This window comes from Gordionus sp. m RMFG-2023, chromosome 2 (genome assembly GCF_954871325.1).
Source record: "Gordionus sp. m RMFG-2023 chromosome 2, tfGorSpeb1-WG-v2, whole genome shotgun sequence".
Classification (NCBI taxonomy): Eukaryota; Metazoa; Nematomorpha; class Gordioida; order Chordodea; family Parachordodidae; genus Gordionus; species Gordionus sp. m RMFG-2023.
The window spans coordinates 2,441,682-2,466,764 of record NC_088776.1 but is presented as its reverse complement, the minus strand read 5'-3'; the positions used below and the strand labels follow the sequence as shown (position 1 = coordinate 2,466,764).

Below are 25,083 nucleotides of genomic sequence, written 5' to 3'. Positions count from 1 at the left end.
AATTGTATAATATTAATTTTATAACAACTAATTATTTTAAATTTGATTTTAATAAACGTTTTCATAATATTTTATTTATTGTAATAGGAATCGAATAATTGATAATTGATGTTGTCAATTATAAATATTTTATAAAAAGTCACTATCCTTTACAATCTCAGCAACAGGTTCCACAAAAAAAATTTTCCATAAAGACTTTGTAAACTAACTTTTCAAAATAACATCTTTTTTAAATAAAATCCAAATTTTTCAGAGAGTTTTTTAATGGGGGGCTCGAGCTCCTCTGCCCTCCCGCTTAGTAATATTACTAAAAAGATAATTTAGGATGCGCTAATGCGTAGAATCACTTGTGAACTGTGTATTAAAATCTAAATAACTAACTTGCACACAAGAACTGGTTATAATTTTAAAAAATATGAATATACTAACGGAGTACAGTGGCTAAAATTTATTTTATTTTTCACATTCCCTATTGGTTGAATATATCACATAAAATAAAATTATCTAATTTACACATTTATGTGTTGGGCCTTTTACAATGAAAACTAAGAAATCGAAAAAAATTAAAAATCCAACGTTAAGCGGAATTATAAGTGATACGATTCAATCCGAACCCTTGATCAATGATAAAGAAAATAAAATTATCAAAGATAATCAATACTTAATTTACAAAAACAAAAATTGGAAGAAAAGTCTCCCTCAACCTAAATTTTCAACTATGAGATCAGGGAAAGCATTTCATTCTAAGTGGTCACAAAAAATGGAAAATAAATACGCATTATCCAAAGTCAAAGAAATACAAAAGCAAATCGAAGGAACAAGAAAAAAATCAAAAGAAGATGCTAGAAAATGTAGAGAATTAAATCTTCTGAAGAAGAAAGAAAATGAACGGAAAGGTGAAGTTGTTCAAATTATCAAAGATACAACCAAAATTAAAAAAATGAAAAAGAAGCACTTGAGGAATATTGAAAAAAGAGACATATTAAATTATTGATGTTTCTAAGGTATGTGATTTTTAAAAAAGCTGTGAAAATATATTGTAGACATTTTTTTAATAAAAGGTGCATATATTTGTGTTAAATTGTAATATTTGTTGATATGGTTATAATTTGTTTAAATATTAAATTATTTTTATAAAATGTTAAGAGTTTGAACAATTTAATATCATTTCATAGTATAACCTTATATATAATCAATATTAACAGCATTATTCCAATTTTTTTTCTCATATAAATTCTTGTTTTCAGTGAGAAAAAGGAAATTTTTATTAGTTGTTTGATTTTGTTAATAATATCTATACATATGTAATTGCAAGCAAGAGAAAATTTTGTCAGGGTATCCTAACCAACCATCAAATATTTTTAAGCTTTAAGGAATCAACTATTATTGTATTTAAAACTACATTTTTATTTTATGAAGAGATGTACTGATATTTCTGATATTAAATATTCAATTTTAGCAAATTAAAAATTATAATTGATTTATAAATATATTATTTTTTTTAGCCTACATTTAACCATGAATGGACCCTATTTCTTTCCCTTAAAAAAAATTATTTAACACCTTTGAAAGAAGATTTTATTAATTCTTTTTCTCATTTATTTTACTTTTGTAAATGATAATATTATTAAATTTTATAGTTATTTTTTTTCTGGACACCTTCCAGAAAGGGGGTTAAAATAAGAGGTATGTTGAAATAAAATATAAATCCAAGAACATGTATATGAAATTTAAAAAAAAAATGTTCTCAGACTTTATTTCCTCTAAAATATTTTTGACATCTCATTGGTTTAAATTGTACAAAGCCAGGGTCTTTAACAGAACCATTCATCAATAAATAAACTTGTTAGTCTATTCCTAAAAAAAATCCCGAATCCCTTATATTTTTAGAACCTCAAAGATAATCTCAGAACTGTCCCATATGCTATGAGTAAATTTCTCAACTGGGATTATACCTGTGTTGCCACTTTCCACACAAATACCAATAGCAGTGCATTCACCCCAAGCCGAAACACAAAAGGATAAACAAATACAAAATATTTGATAACCTTATTTTTTACTCCAATTGCCACATCCACCAATGACCATTTTGCCCCTAAAACCTTCCATTTAAAAAAAAACTGGTCAATAAAATACGAATCCACACTTTGGAAGCCAATGATTTTAAGATAAAAGTGGCTCAATTATGTTTTCAATAATAGTGTATCACTCCCTTAATATAATCTTGTTAGGGTTTAGTTTCTTTTTAATAGTATATGGTGTATAGTTTTTAATTGTTAATAAGTATATTTGAATATAAAAAAATATGATGTAAAATTTAAACCATAATGCCCTTTGAGATTTAATTGAAATTATGATCATCGATTTTCTTGTATGTTTATTCTCCACAATAATGTTAATCCCACAATAAAAATTCTTTAAAAAAAAAATTGGAAAAAGGATTAACTCCATCCCCCCTTTTTGTTCAACATCAATTTTCTATCCAATTATGTGCCAGCGGATTTGAGAAATCCGACACATTTGGATTATATTCAATAAAATAATAATACAGTATCATATGTTAAATGTTACGTATATTTTAATTGCTATTTTAACATAATAAAATATCCTTTGGAAGAAATTAAAAATTTGGCATTGGAAACCTTTCATATATAATTTTAATAATGATTGATTGATCTTTAAAAATAATAATTGTTTTGCTATTAAATTTTTTTTTATATATATATAATTTAATACTATGATAAAATAAATTGTAAAAAAAAACCAGATTCATAGCTAACACCAAATATCTATTTTAATATAATTTTTTTTATTACAACAATCATAATCAATAATAGCAATTTTTGAAAGAATTAGAATTGGTATTTTAAATATTTTTTTTTTATAATTATCTCAATATTTATCAGAGAACTACAGGCCCAGCCGCGCCTTATATTTTAAAACCGAATATTTGAAATCGCCATTTATTGGCTATAAAAATCAAAAAATAAATATAGTATATTCTTAAAAAATCCGGCCAAGTGCGAAAATCTAAAAACCGGGCCGGGCCGAAAAAAAATTTTGAAAAAAAAAATCCGGATCATGACGTGCCATATTATACCTCTGCATGTCTCCGATATTTATAACTTACTCTAAATATAAAAAGTATCTTTTTCTCAAAATATAAAAAGTATCTTTTTAAGTTTCTTTCTTTCTTTCTTTCTTTCTTTCTTAGAATAAGACCTCCCAAGACTATCAACGTCATCGCCTTTAAAGAAATAATCTGATTTATATTTTTTCCATAATTAAAAAAAATACCTTATCTTAATAAAACATCATCGCATTTTAAAAATGATTAAATTTTTTTTTGATTATGAATTTAATTTTATGAAAGGTTTTATTTATGGTTGGAACTAAACTATACAAATCAAAAATAGGTCTTTTTCAATGATGTCTCTCTTCCACTAGTGTTGTTAAATAAAATAGCCCGTTTTGGGCCGATTTTTTAAGATAGTCCGATTAAGATGTTAGCTAAAATAATAATATGTAAGCATCGAAATTTGGCATATAGATTAGAGATCTGCAAAAGGAGGTCCGGCCCAAAACCGGCCCGGCCCTAACGGGCTTTGGGCCGGGTCAGTTCGAGCCTTAGAATTTTTTTAAAAATATATCTAAATTTATCAATTTTATGGTTGAATTTTTTATGTAAAATAAAAATATGTGTATTTATAGAAAGTAGACGCTAAATAACATATATCGTTGATTTTGAGTTATAAAAATTAATTTCTATACTCGAATAAATTCGCGGGCCGGGAAAATTTTTTAAAAAAAAATTTCGGGCCGGGCCGGGTTTGAAAAATTAGGCCCGATGCAGATCGCTAATATAGATGTCCAAGCAGTTCTGCCAGATATGAGCAAAATCTTTAGGTTTACATAATGTTATTTTGGTTATTATCTTAATCGGGCCGGTTTTTAAAACCGATTCGAATCGGTTTTTTTAACGACACTACTCTTCACCGTTCATATTTAGCGCCCAGCCAATGTGCATTATTTTGGATTTTAGAAATACCCGAAGAATTGTATGATACGCTAAATTTGATGGCGGCATACAGACCCACCACAAATTAATTATAAAACAACATCTTTTAATTTATGATTTGATTCAATAATACGGGTCAATTGTCAAAATCCTCAATTTATTTATTAATATTAAAATAAAATATTAATTTTGTTATCCGAGTTAGTAAAAAAAAAAAATTAAATAAAGAACATATCAGCTCTTCCGCTTCATCCTAATTTAAATTAAAATGCGCGACATTCATAACTGACAGTCAGTCGATTTGTCGCAGATTTCTATGAAAGGTTAAATTAGCAAAAATTAAACGAAACTTACAAGATCCGTGCACCCCCACTATAGTCTCTACTTTCTATAACTACAAGTACGAAAATTTTTCTTATTTTTTTACAGGAAGATCGATAAAATTAATTATACCCAAAATGTTCAAAAAGCAGAATCAAAGTTTTCCGATTGGCTCTAAGTTCACATTTTTGGACTTTAATCCACTGTGCCACTTCCTCTTCCTCCCATCATGTCGAAAATTCTTTTTTTTTAAGTTTAATAAAAACAAAGTGAAAAAATAATAATCAAATAATTTTTATAAATATTTTTTTTAAAATGGATCTAAAGAATAAATCTTTTTCGATTAAACAAGTCAAATCATAATATTACGTAAGAATATTCCATAACGCAGTGTTGTTAAAGGAACGGCTAACTCAATATTTTAGCCAGAAAAAATATTTTTGAGTCCACCTCTGAGCAAAATCATGAGACTTGCATAATATTTTTTTCCTAATAAAATACTGAGTTAGCTGGTTTTAAATTATATGTTCTTATACTCATTACAAAAGTACTTAATAACAAATCCCCCTTAAACGAAAAAAATAATTTGATTTTAATAAATAAATTTGTATATTTGGAAAGAAGAAATAATATTTATTTGTTTTTTCTTGCCTTTTTTTTCTCCCTCACACTCATAATAGTGTTGTTAAACGGCTCAATTTGAGCCGATTTTTTCAAAACCGCTAATTCAACGGGTTATCAGGGGATAATGAATTGTTATGTGATCCAGAAAAAATATTACTCAAGCCTGAAGATTTAGCTCGTAGATGGCGCATTGGTCTAGACATCTATTAGCGAAATCTGGAGCCTTGGGAAACATTTCTTTGCAAAAATATTGAGTTAGCCGTTTAACAACACAACGTCATAACCATACCTCACCTCTAATACTATAATTGGATAAGCACAGCTCCACTCACTCATTTTTGATAACTATACATCTGGATTACAAGGCTTGTTGGTATCCTTTGAGGAAAAAAAAATATAATCGATATAATTATATGTATGGTGAGCCTCCATATAATTCACGTCCGCTCTTTGGGCATCTGTGACCAACGTAGAAGGGTAGATAAGATTAAGATCTAATTTATAAATCGATATGTCCAAATTTCTTATCCTTGATAAGAATAGTAATAAAAAATAAACAAATACATTAACATTGAAGTTGGCGCCCTCTCTCGGTTCAAATTATATTGTTTTATAAAAAAAAAAATTCTAGTGTATTTTAATCAGGGACCCAAACCGTTATTTATGATGGTTAAGGGTTTTAAGAAAAAATTTACAAAGGTTCGTTTTGAGATTGTATTTATTTTCCAAAATCTAAAAAAATCCCATAATCAATAATAATAATATTTCAGGAATTATTATATTCGAACTATTATACTCAAACTTTTATTTTCTTTACGCCGGGGTGGCCTAATGGGTAAGATGTAGGCTTGGAAACACGAGCATGAACAAGGACGCGGGTTCAATCCTGGTAAGAACCATAAAAACTTTCAAGTTTTTCTTCGATGACTGATGCGTAAAGACATATGGTATGATGAATTTCGGAGCTTAGAGATGACACCCCGGTCACCGACAGGCCTGGACAGCCGGGTGCTAAGGATACCTGTCCAATAAACAAAATGAAGGACACAAATGAAAATATGAATATGAAAGCTAGGGCGTTCCCTCCATGCGACGCGCAGGGTGTAGACCTCCATCCTGTGAAAAATAAAGTAAAGGTCAAAGCAAAGAAGACAAGACTGGCAAGTTTGAATATTGGGACGCTTAAAGGTAAGACGAGAGAATTGGCATCAATGTTGAACAGGAGAAAAGTTGATATAGCGTGCATACAAGAGACGAAATGGAAAGGACAGAAGACTTTGATGATTGGAGATGGGTATAAATTGTACTATAATGGACTTGTTAGCAATAGGAACGGTGTCGGCATCATCCTCAGTCAAGATCTAACCTCCTCAGTTGTAGAAGTCAACAGGATCTCTGATAGACTAATGAAGATAAAACTCTGCATTGGTCAATCAATACTACACATCCTATCAGTATATGCTCCTCAAACGGGTTGCAAGGAAGAAGAGAAAGATGACTTTAGAGCTATCCTTGATGAAGCCGTAATGGAAATCCCTAAGGATGACCTAGTCATAATTGGTGGTGACTTAAATGCGCATGTGGGGAAAGCAAGAGATAGCTACAAAAGGCATCATGGTGGTTTTGGATACGGAGAAAGAAATGATGAAGGAGAGCACGTACTGAAATTTGCGCAAGCCTTCGACCTTGCCTTAACCAACACCTACTATAGGAAAAAAGATAGTCATTTAATAACATATGAAAGTGGTACTAGGAAAACACAGATAGATTACATGCTAATCTCTCGCAGAAGATTAAAAGATGTAATAGACTGCAAAGTCATCCCAGGAGAAGATATCGCCGCGCAACACAAGCTACTAATCATGGATTTACAAATCTCAAATAAATCCACTCAAAATAAGATAAAACTGGAACCATGCATCAAATGGGGCAAATTAAAAACAATGACAGATGCCTTTGCAATCAATGCAAACATTGAAACAATAAATTGCTCACAAGTCAGTGAAAAAATATGGACAGACCTTTCATCCAGATTAATAGACACTGCAAAATCGACGCTAGGCTTGACAAGAGGAGGCAACAAATCACACAAAGAACTATGGTGGTGGAATCAAGAGGTACAAACCACTATACAGGAGAAAAAAGCCCTTTATAAAATATGGTACAAATCCAAAAATGCAGATGACAAGTCAAGATACAAAAAATCCAAGAGATTAGCTACAAAGGCGGTGGCTAGGGCCAAATCTATGGCATACGATGACATGTACGAAGATCTACATACCAAAGAAGGGCAAAATAAAATATACAGATTAGCCAAACAGCGAGAAAAGAACTCTAGGGATATAAACGGAGCTCCGAAAGTAATCAAAAATAAAGATGGGAAATTGATAATAAAGGAAAAAGAAATAATGAATAGATGGAAAGAATATTTTCAGGAGCTTCTCAACTTTAATTCCCACATATTGCATCTCGACGAACACTCCCCTTGTCAGAACCTTGTACAACCTATAACAGAACAAGAAATAATCACATGCCTCAAGCATATGAAAAACAACAAAGCTAGGGGTCCAGACGATATTCCAATAGAAAGCCTTAAAGCACTAGGAGATGATGGAATACATCTCCTCACAAATCTGTACAATAAAATACTTGGAAATGAAGAGGTCCCCCAAAAATGGAGGCAGAGCTATCTAGTTCCTATCTTCAAAAATAAAGGGGATCCACACAATTGTCAAAATTACAGGGGCATAAAACTAATGTCACACTGTCTAAAACTATACGAAAAAATAATAGAAAAAAGATTAAGAGATATAATCGAAATAGGAGAGACACAGTTTGGCTTTATGCCTGGAAGATCAACAACCGATGCTATCCATGCAATTAGGCAAATGAGTGAAAAATACAGGGAAAAGAACAAAAAGCTACACATGGTCTTTCTCGATCTAGAAAAGGCCTTTGATAGAATCCCAAGAAAACTTATCTGGTGGGCGCTACGCCACAAAAAAGTTCCCGAAAAATATATAAGAATAATAGAGGATATGTATATGGGACATACAACAATGGTCCGTAGCACAACAGGTACTTCAGCAGGCTTTACAATAGCCGAAGGAGTTCATCAAGGGTCGGCTCTCAGCCCACTTCTCTTCATTACAGTAATAGATGTATTAGCACAGTCTATACCTCAAACAGTCCCGTGGAATATGATATTTGCAGATGATATTGTGATACTTGCCGAATCCAAGGATGAAATGAAAGAAAGGTTAGTGAATTGGATAAATATCCTAGAAACGCACGGATTAAAAGTAAATAGAGAAAAGACGGAGTATATGGTGATAGGAGGAGATGAAACGGAGAGTATTGATATAAATGATTGGCAGATATCCGCAATTGAAAGCTGCAAATATTTGGGCTCCACTATACAAACAAACGGCACAATAGAAAAAGAGATAAAGAATAAGATTAATCAAGGGTGGTTAAAGTGGAGATCTTTATCTGGAGTGCTATTTGACAAAAGAATCCCACACAAATTAAAGGGAAAAATTTACAGTTCCATAGTACAACCAACTATTCTATATAGTTCGGAAACATGGCCAACCAAAGAATCAGACGAGAGAAGTCTACAAACTATGGAGATGAGAATGCTGAGGATGATTGCTGGGGTAACAAGAAAGGATAAGGTGCGCAGTACAAGAATACTAAATAGTTTAAAGGTAGTGCCCATTAAGACTAAGTTAATGGTAAACAGACTTAGGTGGTATGGGCACACAATGAGAAGGCCTATGAACTACATAGGAAATAAAGTTGAAAGATTGGAAGTGATGGGCAAACGTAAAAGAGGAAGGCCAAAACTTCAATGGGGCCATAAAGTTAGAGCCAATATAAAGAAGTATAAAATAGATAAAAGAGATTGTACGAATAACATAAAGTGGAGAGAGATGTTGAAGGAGCTTACCACCAGAAAAGGTGAAAGCTAAAAGAGAAAAAAAAAAAAAAAAAAAAAAAACTAATAAAAATTTAACAACTCAAAAATTGATTTCCAATAATAATAATATTTCAATACATGAAAAAAAATCAATAATATTTTTAATAATAATAAAATAAACAAACATATGCCTAGAACAGTTCGGTTAGGCTATTTATAAAGATTCATAATGGCTTATTACGGTTAAATTTTTTTTTATTGAAGCAACACCATAGTCTAATTTATTTATTATAAGTAAAGTATTTTAGAATATTTGAAGTAATGATACGAGTTTTCTAAATATAAAAATAAAACCATAAAGTTTTCTAATATAAAGATTGTTTATTTTATTTTAAATTAATAATTTAATTTTTATACTATATATTTTAAAATTTTACATTTTTTTTTTAAACTAAAAAAAAATCTGCTTTATATAACAATTTTCATATTTAATATATCAAAATTTATATAAAAAAATCGATCTATCAATTTATAAAAAAATCAATTTATATCAACATAAAAAAAAACAATTTAAAGGTTAGTATTAATCGGTCATATTAACAATAAGCATCTATGAATTATATACAGAAAAATATATAAAATTATAAAATAACTCATTTTTTAAATATATTATTTGAAACGTATAAATAATATAATTTCTAAATATAAATGGATTCATATTTGTTTGTTGTGACGATAACACAAATTTTAGCCCCGAAAAGGCCCTTTCTACAGAAACTTATGTTGCAGGCACCGCCAGTACTATAAGAGCAAGTTTATATAATTTTGGATATTCAAATTTTTTTTTGATTCCTAAAATATAAAAAATTGAACCGGTTTAACGTTTTTTTATAAAGGTTCTTTGTACTCCTTCATAAAGTAATTATATCGGTTCGGTTACGGTTTTGATATTTAAAACGGTTTCTAATGATTTAACGGTTCTTTACGGTTCACTTCGGGTCGCTGATTTTAATAAATGTGGTTTTGAAAGTTAAAAATAATTTCTCCAACGTTGAATTCATTTCTTATTGTTGCATTTATTTAAATGATAAAAAAAATAATAATTTTTTGAAGTTTTCTAAATTTAATATGCAATTGTCCATAAGGTTTACTCGTAATAGGTAAACAAATTTAGGAGATTTTATTCATCAATTTAAATTACAATCATATAAGAATTTTTTTTAAATTTTATTTTATTTAAAAATTATTTTATTTTTACTAAAAATGTAATATATTTTCATGCTTTTATAGCTTGTAAAAATCAATTTATATAAACGAAAAATCAATTTAATAATTTAAATAACCGAAAATTAATTTAAATCAAGTTTGTATCAAGTTAATAACGAAAAAGTAATATATATATAAAATTATCAGGTAATCCACCTATACATCTGGGTTACAAGGTTTGTTGGTATCCTTTTAGGAAAAAAAATAATCGGTATATTTATATGTAGGGTGAGCCTCCATTTAATAACGTTCGCTCACTTTGGGCAGATCTGTGACCAACGTGGTAGGGTAGATAAGATCTAGATATAAATCTATAGGTCCAAATTTCTTATCCTTGAAAGAATAGCAATAAAAATAAATAAATACAGTAACATTGAAGTTGGCGCCCTCTCTCGGTTAATTCCTTGAAAGAATAGCAATAAAAATAAATAAATACAGTAACATTGAAGTTGGCGCCCTCTCTCGGTTAATATTATATTGTTTAATAAAAAAAATTAAAATTTTTTTCTAGTTTATTTTAATAAATGCGGTATTTGAAAGTTAAAAATAATTTCTCTAACGTTGAATTCATTCCTTATTGTGCATTTATTTAAATGATATAAAAAAAAAATAATTATCTCAGTGTATATACAAAATCGATAAATTATCTATAAATATCTGACAATAAATAAGAACTTAAAACTCTTTCTAAAAATAACTGTCATATTGTTATATAATAGAAATATTAATAAATTAAAGTATTGTTTAATTATATAATTTTTGTCATTTAAAGTTATCTTATCTATTACTTAAAATATATTAATTTGTTTAATCTTTACATTATAGACAATGGAAGAGATAAAAAAAATCCTGTAAACATTATTCTAACTTATTTTTGTAATTTTGATTTAACCCTCGCATTATTTTATAATTTTTTTTTCTTATTCAAATGTTTTACTTTAAAATTTCATATTAAAAAGATATCTTTTTATTTTGATTTCTAGATATAAATTATATATTTTTATTTTGTAAATATTCTATCCTCCTAAAATAAAATCAACAAAATTAACATACATTTATATATATGTCGTATGAGATTCAGAATCTCTTGATTTTAAATCCTTTACATAAGGCGATTTAAAAAATTTTAAAGTCCGATTTAACCGGGAATGTATTTTCGCATGTGTAGAGTAATTACCCTTTAAATTTCAGCCGTAAACATTTTGGTATTTTTTTTAATTTATATGAAAAATCCGTATAAAAATTAAATATAAATTAGAAGTAGTTCTAAAATTCATTCTTCAGGTTTATCAAAACCCTCCTCTTAGGACTAGTGTTGCTAAACGGATCGTTTTGAGCCGATTTTTAAAAACGGCTAACTCAATATTTTAGCCAGATAAATATTGTCTAAGTCTCTAGATTTCGCTAAGAGAAGTCCAGACCTTTGCGCCATCTATGAGCAAAATCTTCAGGCTTGAGTAAAATTTTTATGGATAAAATATTGAGTTAGCCGTTTATCGCTCAAATCTTAAATCTATTTCGTACCACCACACATCTATAAGCTCATCTTCACTGAAATCTTATTTTACATTTATGGAATACATAAAATTTGAATTGGTTAAAAATAACCATTATTACAATTACAATTTTACTATGGAACAAATCTTAGTTTAACAAGTTTATAACTAAAACAAAGCAAAGACATAAATTCAAAACACCTTTTATTCATTTTTTATTAAGAATATAATATTTTATATATATATATATATATAATAATAATATTATATAAATCTTTAAAAATATTATTTTATTTAAAAAAAAAAAATTAAAACGGGATTAATATTTGTTGGCAAAAGATGAGTGGGAATCGAGAATTGAAAAAAATAAAATAATTAAAAACTTTAAATATTATATAAATGGTAACCAATATGGAAATACACATAATAATATATTTTATAAAAATATGATGTGAATTTGTTACATGTTAAAAAAAAAATCATTAAAAAAAGGAGGGGGAAAAAAGGCAATATACAAATATTGAATCATTGCGAATCACCTATTTAAAACATTATCTGAAGGCACAATTATTCAAATGACAGATCGAGAGAGATTAAATAGAGTAACAAATTATGTAGAAAAAAAAAGAAATTTAAAAATATGCATTATCTTAACATTATTTCTTAAAATCCATTTTAAAAAAAACAAGAATAATATATTTGTTATTTGAAGTATTAAAAAAATATCTATTCGATTATTTGACTTTTATTTTTTATATAAAGATATATTAAAAATTATATATTATATATATAATTGTGGGAAACTTTTGATTTAAATTTATATAAAGCACGCACTTAAAAATGATACGATGCCATAGCCTATAAAGTTTGCAAATGATGATTTTTTGTTTAAAAAAAGAAGAAGCAGATACTATAGCTCCATTTGTTCCCATTAAAGATATATGTTATATATATATATATTGCGACTTAAAATAAAATAAAATGTCTTCCAGTATTCTTTTCTTTTATAAAATAAATATTCGGTAGTATGGAGGCCTTATCGGTGAAAAAAAATATGTACGTAATAAAAAAGAAGGCAACTGGGGGGTGGGGGAATGGGAAAATCCAATGTGATTTAAAAAAAAAATGTTTATAATATTTAGTTAAAATAAGAGCTGGTAGATGCTAAAAGAACTCATTAGATCTTAGATAATACAAAAAAGGAAAATTTAAATGGATATTCACCGTTTAGATAGATAGATTATATTTATTTTTAATTTTTAGAAAACTGGAAAAAAAAGGAATAAAGACATTATAAAAAGTTCGTTTAGCATTATATTTTTTTTTCTCCCAGAGACTATCTCAAAATTGTCTATACCGGGCCGCGTTGGACCGGTAATACTTGGTACCAAAGTAAATGAGGGTAGATATGCCGGCCATGAGGCACATGCCCCCTATGAACGAGGAAAGGCTAAATTTGTTCTTACTGTTATGAGACGGAATAGCAGTGGGAGCCGTGATTGGGGTGATGGTGACATTATGGGATGGTGTTGCGGTGGGATTAGATGATGTGGTAGGGATTGTTGAGTTAGTAACGTTAGTAGGTTTGAGGGTAGTCACCGTGGGAACAGTTGTAGCATTGGTGTGGGAAGGAGTGGTGGTCGTGTTGGGGTTGACGGTAGTGTTTGTGACTGGCGTAGTTTCTGTTATTAAATATTAGAATTGTATAATATCAGAATACCTTTTAATTTTCCAATGTGTAGTAATTAATCGATTGTTGCGCTTAGCGAAACCTTTAAATTACTCACTTGAAGTGATGGAGAATTATAACCCCCCCCCTCCCCGAATTGGAATGCTATTCAAAATTTCTTATAGATTTATGAGCACCTTATCTTACAAATCAAAATATTTAGGTGCGAGAAAATTTAGGAGCCTGTCATTGTATTTAGGGCGATTTAATCATCACCGACCTCAAAGACTAATATATATTAAAAATTTCAATGGTAAATCCTAAAAAAATAAATAAATACATTTGATTACGTATCCCTTTAAATATTGTTCTTGGGGTTGAATCCCCCCCCCTACTGGTAATAATTAGGTTTAACAACTAGAGATGGATGTGATATAACAAAATGAGACATTTTAGTGAGTATATATATCAGTGGCGTATCCAGGATTTTCTTATGGGGGGGGGGGAATTTTTTTTGGGGACTTCGCCCTCAAACTCTCTTAGCTGGCTTTCGGCCAGCTTTTCCCGGGTCTTATGTTTTAGCTTTTCTATAAAATTATTCATAATTTAATAATAATTATATATCTATTTTTAACTTTTATTTACTAATTTGTGCATATCGATATTACAAAGCCTATTTTTTTATTATTTTAAGTTAGGTATGTTATATTTAATAAAGTTTTTTTAAATGTAAAGTTGAAATAAAGTTTAATGTCATTTTATTTTAAAATTTGCTTTAAAAACTAGCCTCAGCTTCAATTCTCATACAATATAAGTAGAATAAAAAATTTTTATTGTGCACAGTGTATAAAATATTGACTAGAAAATAATTTAAAAAGCAAGTTTTTATAACTTCTATCAAAAAGTTTATTAAACACTATAACTATAATGTAATTTTTAATTTTCGTGGATGTTGCCAATTCATCTAGAATTTCGTTCGTCGTTAGAACTAAATCTCTATGAATATTTAACATAGCCAATCCATTTAGCCGATATTCTGAAGTAGTACTTCGTAAAAATGTCTTCAGCCTCTCAAGTTTGAAATTGTCCTTTCATTCGTGCATATTGTAATGGGCAAACATGCAAGAATATAAAATAACTTCAAAATATCGAGAAGCCAACATGCTCAAGACATATTTAAATTTTGTATATCTTCTGTTCTAAAGAAAAATTAGATATTTATTAATAATTAAAATATTATTAAAAATAAATTTTAACTCACTAACTAATAATTTTGAATTTCACAAAATAAATATATTTAATAATAAATTATATACCGCTTGATTTCAATATCTTTGTCTTTGACTAAAAATTTCTCCATTTTTTATTAATATTTTTGAATGGAAATTTAAAAAAAAATTATTTATAAAAAATAAGTTTTATGTTGGAAAATTGATATTCAAATATTTGTAAAATTTTGTTTGGTGGGGGGGGGGGGGTGGGAGGGTGGAGTAAAATTTTATGCAATATTTAATATTTTACAGGATTGTTTCCGAATTTAAAATATTTATGAAAACAGTCAAATTTGCGATGGGGGGGGGATTTCCCCCTTTCACCCCCATTGGTTACGCGCCTGATATATATATAATAACGAAATAATATGTTCCTTAAAAACTCACGTAACAATAGAGGGATAATCCTGCCAAAATTAGATTTAAAAATTATGAAGAATAATATTTCCCATTTTAACAGATACTCAAAAGATGGAGAATACAAAACTCAAATAATTTTTTTTTAAAATATCGAATTTAAAGAGACGTTCCATCCACTCCTTGGGGACCCAAGTAGGAATTGAGCTTCAAGGCCAGTCACCACCTCGAAAGAAGGCTACGATAGTTTGTCTCGCTAACGTTAAATGATTATTTCAAAGAAGTGGGTTAGTTTTAATGGGATAGAAATGAAACAAAAACAGCTAGAAAGGATGGATGATATCAAGGCCGATTCTACAAACACTCAGCAGTCATAGAGTGTCTATTTACAACTACAATAATCGAAAGATAAAGCTAAATGTTGACTAAAGGAGACTAAATAAAAAAAAGTGCGCAATTGCAAAAAAAAAATGATATTTAGAATATATATATATAATTCATATCACGGATTTAAACTTGTCGTCATCGTCGGGCTGTCCGTGACATTAGCCTCAGGTATTATGGTAGTATTGACGGGCATCACGGTTTCTGACGTAGTATCGGCTAATATTATTTCATTCGCGATATTAAACAAAAAATGAAACCTAAATTTAATTGTTTTTTTTAAAAACTTATTAATATGGTTTCGGATCGAGATCCAAAATATTTCGATTAACCAACCCAAAAAAACAGCCATTTTGAGCCAAAAAAACCTGATCCTAAATATTATTTCCCTTTTTAATTTCGTGTTTATATATGAAAACTGATAAACGTCACAACTCAAAATGAAGATGCCAATTACACCTCAATGATTTTTCGCACCGCTATGTTGTGCACTATACATCAAGGAGGCCTTAGTTTAAAAAAAAATGAAGATGATATTTGTATACACATTAGTTATTAGTTCTTTCTTATACACATTCATACTAAATTAAATATACAAAAAAAAAGTAATTTTATTTTTGTTTTTGATCAAAAGATACCAGGTTTAGTCGTCTTGGTGACTTTGGGCTTGACGATTTCGGGACCTAGATTTCGATAAAGATATTAAAAAAGCATTTAAAAAATATAAATACTATTATGTACAATTGAAAAGAAAGAAAATTCTATTCAGAAAAAGAGGAAGAGACAGAGAGAATCAAAAGTAGTGCTGGTAAAGTTGATTAATCTAATACCCAATCTAAGATACATTAACTAACAAATATCGACGCCATTTTTAAATCTAAAAATCCTAAAATGAACATTTTTTTTAATAATAACTTCGTATAGCGTTAAAAGTAGCACGTTACATTGAAAAGTAACTTAAACAGTGGGTATTTCCCTCCTACCCCTTAATGATGTCAGATTTTTTTACAAAAAAATATCATAAAATAATAGGATATTCGATTTCTACACAATAATTTTTACATTTCGCCGTGTCATTTATGATCAAAGTTTCTTCGATGTGATCAGGGCATGGGACTTCTTGATCTTCCGCATGGCAAACTTTTCCAAAAAAGATTTATATTTTTTTTTAAAAGTATATATTATATTATCATAAAGTCTATTGATTGAATAATCCTAGCCTCGTTATTGGCTAAAAAAAATTTCGTAATTGCGTTCGGTTCAAAAACGAACGATGATTCGTTCGTATTCGATTCCCTTCAAACGAATCGGATAGGGTAATTTACTATTGGTAGATAATACGTTCAATCAGACGTGAATGGAGAATTTTCTATTTATTTGTACGAATACGAATTTGTTTAGAGAAGGGGGGGGGGGTGGATCAAAATTGCGGAAATACCGCTTTGACACGGGCAGTGTTAGATGCCAAATAAACTATAATTGTAGCGTGTATTCTTAGAGGTTGACAAATAACGTTCACCAAATTTGCGCGTAAACTTATATTGCCATTCATTCATTAATTATATTTTAAACGTGCTATTTATAGAAGTGAATTAAATTTAACTCCTTAAACCAGCTTAGAAAATTTGTAAATCACGTGATACATAGCGCTTTAGCCCTCTGACGTCGAAGGTTCAACAGAGCTACGCTAGGGTTTTTCTCAATTTCCATCTGATTGGAACAAATTTAATTTGGGAGAAAAGTACAAATACGATTGATAGAAGTACATTTCCGTTAAATCGGATTTTGTAAATTTAAAAAACAAACGCGTACATCACCAGAAGCCTCATTATTTAGTCAAATTAGGGGAGAAAAGTTTGATCATATTTTGGGGCAAGGCACATTATAGAGGCTCGGGTTTAGAACTGGAGGTTATAAAGGCGTTTTTTTATTGGTCGAAATATCGGCCACCAGTATTGGTCAAAATATCGACTTCCGGTATTAGTCAAAACTGGAGGTAGCCGATAACGATAATCGATATCGTGAATGACCGCGTGTATTCGGATTAATCATTTTATTATCTCGTATTCGTTATTAGTTTTTTTCATCTCTTTAAAATATTAAAATCGAGTTAAATGCAGTTAATATCGTATTTTTCAAATCGAATGCGGTTAGTAGCGGTTTTTACATTTTTTTTAAAACAAGCTTCAGTTCCGGTTTCAAAAAAAAATGAGAAAATCGAATCTTTAAAAATTATATATTCCGCGCCGGACCCAATAAACTCTTCAAGTTTTTTTTGCAATAAGTATGCTTTAAATAAAATGTGGTCGATACCATTCACCGATACTTTTTACTGTCGATACAAAATTATCTAACCATCTTTAAAAAAAAGTGTATAGTAGAATAACTTTTCAAAATTCAATATTTCGAGCTAAATTCTTTTTTTATACGTCAATATTTGGCGACTGAGATGGAAAACCGCTCCATTTGAGGCGAATTTTTTAAAACGGCTTAATTCAGAACATTATCTAGAATAATATAACGCGAATCGCGAAGATTTTTCTCATAGATTAGCACAAAGATTCGGACATCTATTAGCCAAATCTCGAGGTTTAAACGATTTTTTTCCTTGGCTAAAGTATTGAGTTAGCCGTTTTTTAAAAAACCGGCGGAGCGATTTTGCGTCACTATTCGGCAGTATCGGTATTCGGACTGACGTATTCCACGCTTTATAAAATATGAAATATAAAAAAAGTTACTCACTAGTGAACATCTGATTGCTGGCCTTGGCCTCGTAGCAAACCTTGAAGTGGCAATTGGAATAACTCTGGTACCCCAGTTTCTCGATCTCGTCAACCCTGGGGTTTTCCATGTGATCCCTTAGACATGATTGGCAATCCTGCCATTGGGCACAAAAGTTGGGCATAGTAGTGGTGGGCGAAAGGGTTGAACTTGGGGGTGAAGACGACACGAGTGACGAGGTTAGGAGTAGGAGCCATGAATAAGCGAGAAATTCTGGAGAAAAAAAATAACAAATGTCAGGCAAGTTATTATTAAAATTCTCAATTTGAAACCGGAAATAAAATAGAACCCTGGTTTCCGTTCTTGAAAGAAGGAGTATAATATTCAAGAGATTTTTAAACAATATGTATACGTCGCTTAAGTATTAGAATGTTCTAATTCCATCCGCTACTACATCCACAAATTATATTAACGAGGAGGAAAATTGATTTGTAAATTGGGTCGTCAAATACTTTTTTTAAGGCCTTTTTGTATTTATTCGGTTTTTATAGTGCGCAAAAATTGAGCGTTTACGTTTTGCCGTAATTCTTAAATTTAAAAAAAAACGTAACACGTCCTTTGTTACAATTTGAGGTTGTCTTTCGAAAATTATATTATCGTCTGCCTTCTTATTTCTTTAAATTTCTAAATATTCCTTTTTTTTAAGGATATATCAGTAAGTTATTTATATTACATATTTTAATTATATAATATTTACAAAAGCTAAGAATAAAACTAAAAAATTATTTAAAAAGCAAGCATATTAGAAGTTTTTGTTTTAAATGGTGGCTGACGCCAAACGGTAAATTGCACGAGGCCATTTGAAATACATTATTTGCGCTACGCAACATTTGACACGCTCAATTCGTTCGCACCCTTATGCGAGTTAATACATTTCGATTTAATTATTTTATAGGCCTCACGTACCGTAAAATTAATATATATATATATATGTATGTAACTAAATTCATAGAAAATATTTAATATTGTAAAGATTTTTTTTTGCTTCTATCCAAGTTCTCAACGATAATTAAAAGGAATAATCATTTATCCGTATCGCACCTGTGATTGCCTATTTAAGATGCGATAAATTCTCCTCTAATTTGATAGAACACTCTAATTCACAACCAACCATCGTTGTTCTGGAACCGGTTACCGAGTATTTGCCCCGGTTTCCACGGGGTTGTCAATCATTATAACTGCCCACCACCCCCATCCTCCTATAGCCCGGCTCGTTAAATAATTTTTTACATGTAAAAAATTCGGATGCCACGTGGTGCGGTCTAGCCCGAGAAAAAGTATCGGTCGATACTTTTCAAACGTTCGTTCCGCCAACCCCCCCCCCCTTTATTTTTTGATATAATCGTCTTCCCCCTACAGCTGCTGCCTTTCAATTTCGATGGCGAATCTCGAGTCATGCCCAAAGCCCCAGCTGGGTACAAGTGGGCGGTGCTATGCAAATTCAATTATTTTTTGGCCTAGGAGCGAATATTTTTTAAGACTTGTTGCATGTAAGGCAAATTCTAATTTCTCATTCTATTTTTGATAAAACAAATTGCAAAACATCATTTTTTTTCCTTAATTTTTCTTTAGCCGTTTATTAAAAAATAGAATTTTCAAAGATTTTTGATCTTGTTTTGTGGATTTTATGCACGAAAGATAAAAAATCTTTAATGATTTTTTTAAAAAAAAATCTCTCCAATTTTTATGGATTTTCAAAGATTTTGGGCGAAACAAGATATTACTTTGGTTTTTAATTTTTCAAGCTCGAGTCTGACTTAAAATTTTCTTTTAGAACTAATCCCGGATTAGGACCAACTGACAGCTGAATAAATAGAAAATTCAATAACATTCGAAAATGTAGGATATAAAGAGATTTTTTTTTAAAAAACCCAGCTGTTTTTAAATCATCATTCTCTATACCCTGTTAGGGTAAGGTCCATTTTTTTTAGCGAACGTAGTTAAAAACGGACTAAAAACAAGTTCATAGCCGATGTCACTCAACTTTGAAGAAAACATAAAATAAACTCGATTTCGATGTGTCCGTTTTCGACTATTGATCTTGATTATTTTGTAAAAAAAATCTTATTCCTTTACGGCTCAATATTTTCGTACGAGTTTTTCTGATCATGCGTACAAAATATTTTGCCCGGTGGCCAATCAGATAATAGAAAATATTTTTGAAAACGTTTCCGGCATCCTCGAGGCATTGGGCCAAACGGAGATCAGCTAAGCTTCAAGAGCGCCAAAACGATTTTATTTTCCTCTTCAGCCTCAAACCTTGCGCGAATAAAATAAATAATATTTATCAACATCATCTCCGAGTATACACAAGCGTGGAACGGAGGAAATAGTGTATCATATTCATCATTCATTCATTGATAAATCATAAAAAATAATAATTTTAAAAAAAAATTCATAAAATAAATTATGAGAAGGAAGTGAAAAATTAAATGCGATAATTTGTCTAATTGCAAATTTTAATATTTATCAAAGCAAAGCCTACAAAGATGGCCACAACCCTTTTTATCTTGACCACTTTCGATTTGGCCAGGTAAAACTGTTATTTTAAAAATAATGGTTCTTAAAGGGTTGACCCAAACCAACAAACACCCAACTGCCCTAAAGTGTCTGGTCATCTTACGGAGGTCTCGCTCAATATAAACATTACGGTTTTCGATTATTAAATTAGCCTTGAAAAAGTGTTGTACAAATATTTAATATAAAATATAATAAATTTAAATATCAAGATATTGTTAATACGTGATTCTACAAAAAATAAAATGTTTTAAGTTTTAGGTGTAATGTTATCACCAAATATAGATACTAAGGATAAGTATCGACTGACAATGGTTAAAGTAACAAGTTATATTTTTTGCAAAATAAAAAAAAATAAATGTCATAAATTTTAACGACTTTAATAATGTTTTTGTAAAAAAATTTTTAATATATTTTGAAAGAATTAAAATTATCGAATTTTTTTAAAAATGTACAATATTAAAAAAACAAAATGGCGCTTACAAGGAATATTTAAACAAAAATTGATTTCATTAAATTTTACAAATTCGCGAAAGTTTTGAAACTTTTGGATTTTTTTTTAAAAATGATTTAGGACACGGCCTAAAGAAAACTTAAAACCGATTAAAAAAAAAATACAATCAACAATTCGAAATCGCCCAAATATTATTTTTTATATCCAGTTCCGGTGTACCGTGTCAGCAATGTCAGAACAGCGAAATATGAATAAGTGCATATTTAATGTACCACCTCCCCCCCCCCACTTGAAATGATAAGATAGAATTCATCTTATTTGCGTAGCAACAATAAAGTTGCCACGTCATTACATTCCGATTTTAGAAAAATGGCTAACTCGATATTTAATCCAGAATATTACGTAAGGCCGAAGATTTTGATCATAAATGGCGCAAAGGCTCGAACCATCTGTCAACGAAATCTCGAGTCTTAAAGAGTGGGAAAGGATCAAAAGGCAACTGGCATACCCGAGAAACCGAAAGCAAATATAAAATTATCCTATGCATAAAAAAAAATGAAGGGATGTAACTTAATTATTCATTCATACATTTAAAAAGTATAAAATGATTATAACATGTTATTTTATAAAAATATTAAAATGGAAACTTTAAAAAATATTGATTCAACTTTTGATCAGCCTATACAAAAATGGCTACCACTTGAATAAATAAATGACGTCATTATTCTTTTCTTTTCTTATTTAAAAAAAAACAAAATTATACATCGATTTTCAAAATATGTATATGTACATATTTATTTACATAAGGTAGAATTTGGATTTGAAAAATAAAAAGTGAATCCACCTGGAAAACGTGTTCATGTAAATTATTTATTAAACTCGCGGTATTAAAGTGCAAGAGGGCAATAAGACAGAAAAGAAAGTATTTAAAAAGTCGAATATTTAGGGTGGGTCAGAGCTTTGGCTCGAAAATTTTATTACGTTTTTAAACCAATCACTGATAGGAATCTGAGGGTTCAACTCAGCATTTTATCCAGAAAAAATATTAGGCAAGCCCGAAGATTTTGTTCAAAGATGCCAACAAAAGGTTTAATCATCTTATTAGCAAAATTTTTGAGGTTTAGGCAATATTTTCCTGGCGAAAATACCGAGTTGGCCGCTTTTATAAAATCGGTGCAAATCGAGGCACTTAACGCTAACCGCAAATGAGCCCGAAATTTGGGCTTAGGTCTCATTTTTATACATACACCCAAGTCAGGCTTTAAAAAACAGATTATAATTTTAATTTGCTTTCATTTCAAAATAACAGTTAAAATGTCTCGCGAATTAAGACAAAACTCAATATAAAAAAATTTTTTTTTTTTCTTTATTCAATTTTAAAACTTTATACAACAACAGCAAAAAATGTGTTAGCATTTCACACTTTCCCATTAAAAATTTTTTTTGGATAAAATCAAATTGAAAAGTTTAGGCTAAACTGAACTCAAAATATTGATGCATTTCAGTTCAGACCAGGCAAAGGATAAAAATTAGTGTAATTTGTGAAATTCTAGAATGAACCTAAAATATCTGCAACATCTGTGCAACGTACACTATAACATTTTACAAACAGATTAAAATAAGGTAGCCTTTTTTTTGTGGAAATTGAAAGCGATTTCTTAAAATGCGATATTCGTAAAGGTTTATGGACAAGTTCAGAAATCCCATCTTATATATGCAATTTATTAAGAAATATTGAAATATTAAGATAAGAAATATCCATATTTTTAAAATTAAAATCAGTTTATTATATTAAATTTATTTCTATATTATATATTCAATTTTAAATATATGATAAATAAAAAAGACTTGAATCAATTCCTATTTGAGCTAACTAATTTTAAAGATTTAAATGTTTTTTTTTCTTAAAGCTCATTTCAACAAATATTTTTATTATGTTTATAATATTGACATTCTAATAAAAAATAAAACTGTTTAATACATCTATTTCATCCTGTTTTTCTTTATTAGCTTAACTCGATTATATGTTTGGACCAGATATTGGTATGCTTATTCAAATTATAATAAAATCCTGAAAGATTTTTGATTCTATGAAGATTTATTAACAGCCATTTTTTTGTAAAAATCTTTCATAATGAAATCATAATTTTAATTGGATCTTCTTTATAAAAAAAAATCTTCAATTTTGCTATCTTATGAATTTTGGGTAAATCTTTTCTTTCAAGCTCTAATTGGATAGTCTTAGATTTAATATTATTAGATTACAAAACTTCAACATCAATGTTGAGAGTGGAATTAAGTCATAAACTTAGAAATCAAAAAAAATCAGTTGGTATATTTACCACTTTTTGGCTGCCTCAATAAAACTATCCACTTTCTTCTGTTTGGTTACATATTATATATATATTTTTGATGTTTCCTGAAATATATGATTAGGGTTATTAAATATTTTAGCCAAAAAATACCAAGCAAGCCTGGAGATTTTTCTCATAGATGGTAGAAAAAGCTTGGACATATACTAACAAAATCTTGATGTGTGTGTAATATTATTTTGGCAAATACTTAATTTTAAATATAAGAAATCGCATCATTTAAAAAAACTTATAGTAAGTCCTAATAATCCATGATTGTATTTTTTTTGAATGATGTTAATATTAATAAAGAAAAATTATATATAACATAACATAAAATTATAACTTTAATTTTTCAAAGGGGTCTAAAAATTAATATTAAAATTTTAGTAAACTTCTAACAAAAAAATTATAAAATAAATAATGCATAAACATATTTATAGGTATTGTACACAATTTTTATTGATATAATCACTGGTTGTAAAATAATATTTGGATAAAAAATTACAAATTGGATTATTTTCTTTTATCTTATTTAAAAAAAAACACCCCAATTTGCAAATTAATCACTATTTTCTTTTGTGAGTTATTAATTTTGCCGTACTTTCTGGCAGCAATAAAGCTCATAACCAATAAAGTTACACGATTCGATTTAGTTTGTACAAAATAATATAAGTTCAAATCAGCTTTTAAGACCTGCTTTATACCTTTTTGCCAGATGTATAAGAAACTCAGATTTTTATTTTATAGCTAAGTTTCAAAAAAATAACTAGCAATATTATTATTAAGCATATAGAATATTCCTTATTTACAAATTATAACAAATATCCTGTCTGCCATTGTTTTCAAGTGGTTACGAGGGCATAAAATACCTAAACAACATTTTGTTCTCTTTTATTATGAGCATCATATAAGAACATAATAATAAAATCAATATCCCTACTTGTGCCATTCTTTAAAATTCTCATTTAAAATGAACATTTATTTAAAAAAAATTTAAATTAATTAAAAATTATTCATTAAAAGTCAGCACAATATCTAAAATTATTTTTAAAAATTGAATATAAATTTATTTGCTTAAAATAGTTCTGTGCATTAATGGGTATAAAAGTGAATTATAAAATAATATACATTTTTTAAATATAAATATCTTATTTTTTTTATGTTTGAATTGAATGAAAACATATTATATATTTTAATATTTAGGGTTCCAATAACTACTAATTAATTAATCTTTTAAAGAGTTGATATCAAAAAGTTCAAGCCTATTTTGATGTTCAGTTGATTTCATGTCAATTCATAAAATAATAGTTAGATTTAGTTTGGATCGTTACTATAAATTACAAATTAGATGTGCCAAAATAGCCCATTAATAGCAACTTACAAAATATATAGCACACATCAACCTAAATTTACAAGGTAGATGTTTGGGGCATTATATAAAATTACATTTATATTGATAATTATAAATAACCCTTTTAAGAAAATATTTAATAATAGACTTTACCTAATAATAAATAAGGCATATGGTTAAAGTTTAATAATGATTTCTTCATTTGCGAGGTTGAGAATTTAAATTGCAAGCTGCAAATCGTAACTTCAAAATAAAAACTTAGAATATAACAAATTAGATGGAATAATTTGCTACTCAA

The 25,083-nt window shown here is 28.9% G+C and overlaps 2 protein-coding genes across 2 annotated transcripts; one reads left to right on the top strand and one right to left on the bottom strand.

The window, feature by feature from the left end:
* The first annotated feature begins 538 nt into the window (after window positions 1–538).
* On the top strand, window positions 539–994 carry LOC135923163 (coiled-coil domain-containing protein 86-like). The gene has a single exon (XM_065457759.1). It carries the CDS (start codon window positions 539–541, stop codon window positions 992–994), a length of 456 nt encoding a protein of 151 aa, XP_065313831.1.
* An 11,893-nt stretch (window positions 995–12,887) lies between these two features.
* Window positions 12,888–25,083, bottom strand: LOC135925434 (mucin-2-like). The gene is made up of 6 exons (XM_065460751.1): window positions 24,939–25,083; window positions 18,071–18,322; window positions 16,391–16,468; window positions 15,967–16,011; window positions 15,461–15,547; window positions 12,888–13,329 (listed from the first exon to the last, which is right to left on the bottom strand). Exons 1-6 carry the CDS (start codon window positions 24,985–24,987, stop codon window positions 12,989–12,991), a joined length of 852 nt encoding a protein of 283 aa, XP_065316823.1. The 5' UTR covers window positions 24,988–25,083; the 3' UTR covers window positions 12,888–12,988.